Source organism: Acanthisitta chloris, unplaced genomic scaffold (assembly GCF_000695815.1).
Source record: "Acanthisitta chloris isolate BGI_N310 unplaced genomic scaffold, ASM69581v1 scaffold27901, whole genome shotgun sequence".
Classification (NCBI taxonomy): domain Eukaryota; kingdom Metazoa; phylum Chordata; class Aves; order Passeriformes; family Acanthisittidae; genus Acanthisitta; species Acanthisitta chloris.
In genome coordinates, this window is record NW_008658070.1 from 6386 (window position 1) to 13649 (window position 7264).

Sequence of the window (7264 nt, forward strand, 5' to 3'; positions counted from 1 at the left end):
TATCAGCCAGTGGATAACTCCATGAGTACAGCAGAGCAATCAGCTTCTTCCTTATCTGTATGGATATATGTTTTCCAGAGTCACAATCCAGCTTCCTGTGCCTGGAAGTATGGACCCGATAGAGTGGTGAAGCTGAGACATTAGATGCAGGGAAGGGTGTGGTTTAAAAGCACTTTTTGCAAAGATCCTAGAGAAATGTGACATAATCTAGCCCCAAATCAGTCTCCAGAGTTAAGAGCACACGGTGGTTTTGCAGCACTGGAAGGTGGAAGACCCTTGGGGAGGGAGTGAGCTCTTGTGATAAAGGGACATTTCTGGGAAAGAGAAAGCAGTTCAGAAGGCCTCTGTGTGTTATCTTTCCCAAACACAGGGATTTTCTTAGGGCTCAGCTTTTATTTGCCCTTTCCTGCTCTCAGCTCCTGAGCACAAGGATATTCCTGCAGCACACAGCAGAGCCACACAAAGCTTGTGGACCATATCCTCTCAGTTGCTCTTCTCTCCCACATATTCTCTTGAGATGTGCTCTCACCAGTTTCCCAATTTTCAGTCCTTGGACGGTCCTTCCTCTTTGGACATATTTCTGCAGGAAGCTGCAGCCACTTGCTGGGGTGTGGATGGTGCTGGTCTCCCTCTTGCCTCCTACATGTTCTGCCACCCCATGGGAGGATGTAGAAGACAATTTGTTCATCCCAAACTCCATCCTGGCTTGGCTCACCAGGTACCTCGTGAGTGAGTACTGGCCTTTTAGGGCCAGGGGCTTGTATTTGGAGGGTGAAGAGGGAGTAATGAGCCACAGGCTTTCTCTCAAGCCAGGGTACTAAGACAGGAAAAAGTCAGGAGGGAGAAATTTGGCCCCCTACAAAAAGGGGTCACCTGGGAAGTCTTTAGAGGGGATGAGGTGGCTGTGCTGGTTCTAGCTCTGGCCCAGGGAGACCAGGCAGTCAAGCCCATTCTCTGACCCAGCTGAGGAGTCCCGGGAGGAACGGCCCTGGAGAAAGCGGATGATTTTGTCAATTGTGGCCTCCTGGTACTCGTGGGACCACCTGTGTTTGAGGGGAAAATTTAGTTTTTCCATTGTGCGAAATGCACCAAGATAACTCCATACATTTGGTCCAGGAGCCAAAGACCCACTTCCTCCACCCCAGCTTTCTAGAAGCTCACATTTTCCCTGTGGAAAACAGAGCAACACTGGATGCTGCAAGATGCCCTGCGAGGCTGGATGGCTGTGAGCAGGCTGGGATGCACGAAGGGGAAGCAGGAGGGGAAAGGAACCCAGGTGAGCTGTGAAACCAGGCAGCATCCCTCCTGCCTGGAGGGCTGGGGGCACAGGGATGGGTGTCCTTCTGGCAGTGATAACGTGGGGAGCTCTGTCACCTGGAGGAGTCCCAAGGACAAGACCAGTAGCAGGGATGTGGTGGGAACCTTTGCTCCCTGCATGCTCTGAAGTACCTGAAGTGACTCACCGCCCCTTTGACCTGCCTCCCTCATCTGTCCCTTGCCCAATGTCCTTGTGCTCTTTGCTACTGCTTATGCAAGTTATTCTCTCCAGGTGTCAAGGAACCTCATGGCATAGGTGGCTTCTACTTACATGATACCATTAAATTTCAGGACAGCCCTCATGTCCTTGGGAAGTGTTTCTGGGTCTGGCCACTCAAAATGGTCTGTAACAGGTACAATGTTCTTTCCAGAGTTCAGTGCTGTCACAATCTCCTGCAGGAACATGCAGGTGCTCAGGCTGTGACCTGTGTCATCCCATCACCAACCTCTTCCCACTCCAACATCCACCCAGATCCCACCTGATGACATCTCCTACCTTGTGCACCCAGTCCTTGCACTCAGGGTCTTCCATGCATTTATCCAGTGCATTTGGGGAGAGGACCAGAACAAAATTCCGGGCACTCAGGACACTCTGGATCAACTTGTCCTCAAACTTCCCTGCCTCCAGCTTCTCCACATCAATGAACACGCTGAAGCCATGGAGCTGCAGATGGACCTTCAGCAGGCTGGTGGCAAGAGGGGAGAGCACCATGAGGAGAAGTTTCATGTGCTCTCCCAACATGTTGACCAAGATGTGACGAGACAGAGGAACAACAAAGAGGCTCCCGCAGGGAATGACACGATCCTTGGGATGCCAGCTCCAGCCCAGCTTGCTTACAGCTGTCTGGGCACATGCAGAGAACACAGGGAGCTGATACTAACTCCTTGCTGCAATCCCCTACAACCCTATGGGCACAGCATAAGGAAAGGGCAAGTTGGTGTCACAGAGGGACAGGGTGGCAGTGGCAGATCTGGGAATTAGCCTGTCCACCATGCAGCTTATGGCACGTGCTTTGCCCATTTAACTGCAGCTTTTGGCAGCCTCTCTCTCCTCCCCATTCCACATTTTCCCCACAACTGATCACCCTCCTTCACTCTGGGCTTCAGCCCAGCACCATCCTATTGCCAGCAGGACTCACCTGGCCAGCTGTGACCCGGTGCTCCTGCGGTAGCTGATGAACACATCAGTCCCATCGGATGTGGTTTGCAGCGTTATAGGGGAGTGAAGCGTTTCTAGGCAGAGCAAACAGCAACCAAAAGTTAAAAACACCCAACAGCTCATCCCAAACACCCCTTGATGCTCATCCCAGCCCCTGCCCACAGCGGTGGGACCCGCACCCCTGGCTGCGGTGAGGATGCGGACGCGGTGGAAGCCTGTGTGGATGTGACAGTCCTCCTGCAGCTGTTGCTCCGTCACCCGGTGCAGGAAGTTGCGGTTGATGCCACAGATCAGCAGGTTGTAGGTGTACTGCCGGAACTTGGGGTCGATGCCACCCAGCCAGTCAGCCAGGTTGCTGCGGTCACAGGTGGAATAGTTGGCGAAGGTCTTGAGCTCTGTCAGCTCCCGGAAAAACCTGGTGGAGGAACAAATGACAGTGTAGAATTGGAGGGGAGGCTGAGGGATCAGGCAGAACCCAGGGACATGTGGTAGTACATCTTATGTCTGCTCAGGAGAGAGTGCAGCTCCATGCTGTGGTGAAGGATGAGAGACAGAAATGGAAAAGAGAAGAACATCTGCATGACTGTGGGAGTGTCAGGCCTTGGGATATGGAGATGTGAGGAGCTCAGCTAAGGGAGAAGAATATTAGGTAAGCTCCCGTCTTTCTGGGTAACTTGCAGGACTCTACCTGCCCTGTACCATAGGTGGTTTTTCCCCATCCCACACCTCTCCTGTGCATTGACCCCATTGCAGGAATCCCTCTGGGACTGGAAAAAACCTGGCAGTCCAGGTTTTGCATCCGGAGGATCTCTGCTCTTGTTTATGCAAGAAGGGAGAGACCTTGTCCCTAGCTTTGCCACCATGGTGATGGCCATGAGAGAGTCTGGCATGCCTTGGTGGCAGTCCTACCTTTTCCGAGTGATGCTGGAGTCCATCCCCAAATCCTCTTGCAGCTCCTGCTCTGTCAGCCTCAGGAGAATGTCCCCATCCACCTGGTGATCCTGCCAACAGAAATCCAGGCTGGAAAGGTCCCAGGAAAATCTGTTGGGTGAGATGTTTACACCTCTACTGCAGGATGGGGCAGAAGGGCCCATCTGTGTGTCCCTCCCCCAGCACAGAGCCCTACCAGGAATCTCTGGCAGTATTTGTTGAATCCAATCTGCTGCAGCCATGTCTGCACCTCGCGGGACTTCCAGTTGGGAACTGTGGGCAGGATGCGCCGAGGAACCTCCTCTCCTATCATGCGCAGCACCTTTTTGGCCAGGGAGGAGGTGGTGCTGCTAGTAGAGTAGCACACTATCCTCTTCAGGCTCTGCGTAGCTCCAATCTCACTGAAAATCTGGGAACATGAAAGGAGGAGACATCACTTTGTTTCCCTCTTCCTCCTCACAGCCTGTCCTGTGCCAGGCAAGGATCAGGGTGCTAGACGAACTCATAGGGGAGCAAAAGACACCAAGATGCCATTGTGGCCACCTTGCCCTTTGGCATCACCTTTCTCCAGGCCAACATACCCTTTACCTGTGTTTTCTTCTGCCTGGCTTTGATGGCAGCCTCGGTGCAGAGATAGAAGGCAGCGATGCACTGGGCTTCCAGCCGTGAGCTGTCCAGCAAGGGCACCAACCGCTGCAGGTCCTCTGCTGTCCGTCCCTGGATGTTGTCACTGCTGCCCAGCATCTCGCAGGCAAACTGCTCTGGGTCCAGTGAGGCGATGAAGGGCTCCACCAGAGCCAGAGTCCCTGAGCGCTCCACCTCCTTCTCGATTTCCTTGTTGGTGGCCAGCACCGTGATGGCCAGGCACGCGTGCAGCCGGATGAGTTCGTCGTCTTTTGAGAACACCAGTGGGAAGAGCCATTCTGCTGCTTTCTTCTCAATCATCAGGCGCTGGTTGGCCTGCCCTCCATACATGGCACAGTTGGCCAAGGCCATGGCGCAGTGACGCAGCACAATGGGGTCCGTCCAGCGGCACCAGTAGAGGATGGCATCCAGGCCCCCATCAGAGATAAGCTGGAAACAGGTCTCCTCGGTGTGTTTGAACATGTGCTCCAGGATTCCAGAGATGCTCTGCGCCAGCTGGGGAACATCTCGCTCCTTGGCTAAGTTCAGAATCACTCCCAGACCGATCCGAGCGATCCGATCCCTGTGGGAAGGAGAGGTATAAGCAGGTAAAGAGCAGACAGACCTGCAAGGAGTGAGAACAGCAACTGGTGTGTGAAATCCCCCAGGCTGTGGTGGCATTTGCCCCGGGATAGACAGATATTTGCCTGTGGGACACAGCTGCCAGATACGTAATGTGAGATGCAACAGGCTGATGATGGAAGAACCTGCCTGGGTCTGATGAAAGAGCTTGTGATGGGATAGGATATGGGGTGCAGAGCCCAGGACCACCTCGCTGGATGCTCTCATGCTCAAGGTAGGATGCATGTAGCAATTAACAGGGTAGGGTAGGTTAGTGCCAGGCTAGAAACGGATCTGCTGAGTCAACATTGCTGGGGGTGTGTGACCTACTTCAAGTTTGTGGGTGAAACTTGTTTGCCCCTAAGCACTGCTGTCAGGTCAGGGCTTTCACACCTGGATGAGCAACCATGCAGTCCTATCAACAGGGGCGAGGGAGAGATGGGGGGTCTGGCTGTCCTGGAATGGCAGCTGGAGGAAAGCTGTTTCCTCAGTCCTGTGCTCTCTTAGAAGAGGACAGCAAGAGCCTGGGGGCAGGTGGTCAAAGGCCACCAGCTGCTGTTCAGCCACAGCTGACATTGGGAGCCTTGTGCTGCAAGGATGGTCTTAAAACCACATCTGAATGGGGCTGCACCCTGAGAGCACAGTGAGGAAGGGAGAAAACATAGGATCATAGAATGGTTTGGGTTGGAAGGGACCTTAAAGCTCATTTTGTTCGAATCCTCCTGCCATGGGCAGGGTCACCTTTACTAGACTAGGCTGCTCCAAGCCCTGTCCAACCTGGACTTGAACATTTCCAGGAATGGGGCAGCCACAGCTTCTCTGGGCAACCTGTGCCAGTGCCCTTAGCAATGACCCTTTTGGTGCTGTGATGCAGCTGCTCCATTCGTGAGGCAGCACTTGCTGCTCCTGAGGGCAGTGACATACTTGGCCCCAGCGATGGTGGGGTGATGGCACACCAGCCTCTGTGCTGGCAGGCAGGAAGAGCATTTCTGGGAAACTCGTGACCTGCAGGGCTCACACTGACCTTGGGGTGGGTTTGACAGGAAATGCTGTGGACAGCTCTGGGAAAAAAAAAAAAGCCCTCAGCCTGGGTCTGGCTCTGAGCCTGGACTCGGCCATGGAGCTGGATGAGAAACACAGCTCCACAGGTCCCCAGCTCCCTGCAGCTGCAGATGGAGCCAGAACCAGCCCAGCTCCTGGCTAAGCAGCACTGCTGCACACAGATGCTGGTCTGTAAGCCAGAGGCTTGGGCCCAAGGAGGGACCCCACAGCTCTCTGGCATCGCTCAGGGTTTGATGGTGGGTTGGGCTGCAGGGAACAAGAGGCCTGGGGGGGCCCATGAACTTCTCCTGGAGCAGAGACAGCAACTCCAGCAAATGCTTTCTCTTGCCAGGAAGCAGAGTGCTGAATGCAGACTGTGCCAGCGATGCTTCCTGGGATTAAATTCCACCCTAATGGGCTTTCCTGATTTAGCTGGTGCTTATTTTTGCCTACTAGTGCATGCAATGAGGCCCAGGATGGGAGTCCACAACTTTACAGCAGGAGACATCACCCATGAAGCTGGAGCAAGTCTTTGGCCAAACTTCCTCCGCATGCTTCCCAGAGCCTTGGCTGGGGTGGCTGGGCTGGGGTGCGCCAAGGGAGAGTGGAGCTGACAGAGTGTGTTTGGGGTGCTGGAAGGGTGAGCTGTGTGTGGGTGCTGCATCAGCAGTGCTGTGCATTTCAATATGTCAGGTGTCACGTGTGCACAAGCACCTTTTTACACACACTTGTACACACACACATGCAGGTACACACTCCCACCCCACCCACCAGTGCTGATGCTCCAGCAGAGCCAGCTCAGCACCTCTCACCTGTCCTGGAGAGCAGCATATGTCTGAGCTAGGGGCCATGGGCTGGGAGGCTCCAAGGGCTAGTGACCAGCTGGCCCACTCTTTATGGCTTTATTCCAAAAAAAAACAGCCCTGATCAGCAGCAGGAAGTCTCTGGCAACCGGCTTTGTCCTCCTCCTCATGCTGTGGTTATGGCTAAGGGGAAGTCACGTCTTGTCCTTGGGGTCAGACACTCTGAGCCAACCAAACTGACTCAGCTCAACATGAAGAGTGGCCCCAGGGTGATGGGGCTCACAAGGACAACCCCAATCCTCACCAGCACCCCTGAGCTGGGTCTGGTCCTCCTCCCTTCAGCTATGGGGGAAGGGAGCAGGTCATGCCATTCCCTGGGTGTGAGCAGTGAATCAGGACCCTCTGCACAAGTGCTGGGTGGGGGGGAATGCAGTGTGGAGCTGAGGGAGTTTGATGCACTGGGAGCACCCAGAGAAGGGAAATTTGGGGGGTGTGAGTGGGATGGATGGAGGCAGGTTGGATGGCACTTGGAGGAAGCTGGTCTAGTGGAAGGTGTGTCCCTGACCATGGCAGTGGGATTGGAATGAGATGGTCTTTAAGGTTCCTTCCAACCCAAACCGTTCTGTGACTCTATGAAAGAGCTGCTGGTGCCTGGGGCGGTGGGGAGGGCTGTGCCTGATAGGTGTTGGGGGAGCTCTTTGTAGACTCACCTGTTTTCTGCCACCAGGATCTGCTCCAGGAGTTTTCCTGCCTGGCACTTGGTCTCCAG

General features: G+C 54.4%; 1 protein-coding gene across 1 annotated transcript; it reads right to left on the reverse strand.

Annotated features, from left to right (window-relative positions):
- Window positions 1-839: 839 nt before the first annotated feature.
- Window positions 840-7261, reverse strand: SARM1 (sterile alpha and TIR motif containing 1; the record flags this gene model as incomplete). Its single annotated transcript, XM_009084985.1, has 9 exons — window positions 840-1043; window positions 1589-1710; window positions 1814-2003; window positions 2457-2550; window positions 2656-2891; window positions 3386-3477; window positions 3603-3815; window positions 3995-4613; window positions 7206-7261. Coding segments are annotated over 9 exons (1752 nt in total), but the record flags the coding sequence as incomplete, so codon positions are not given.
- Window positions 7262-7264: the final 3 nt, after the last annotated feature.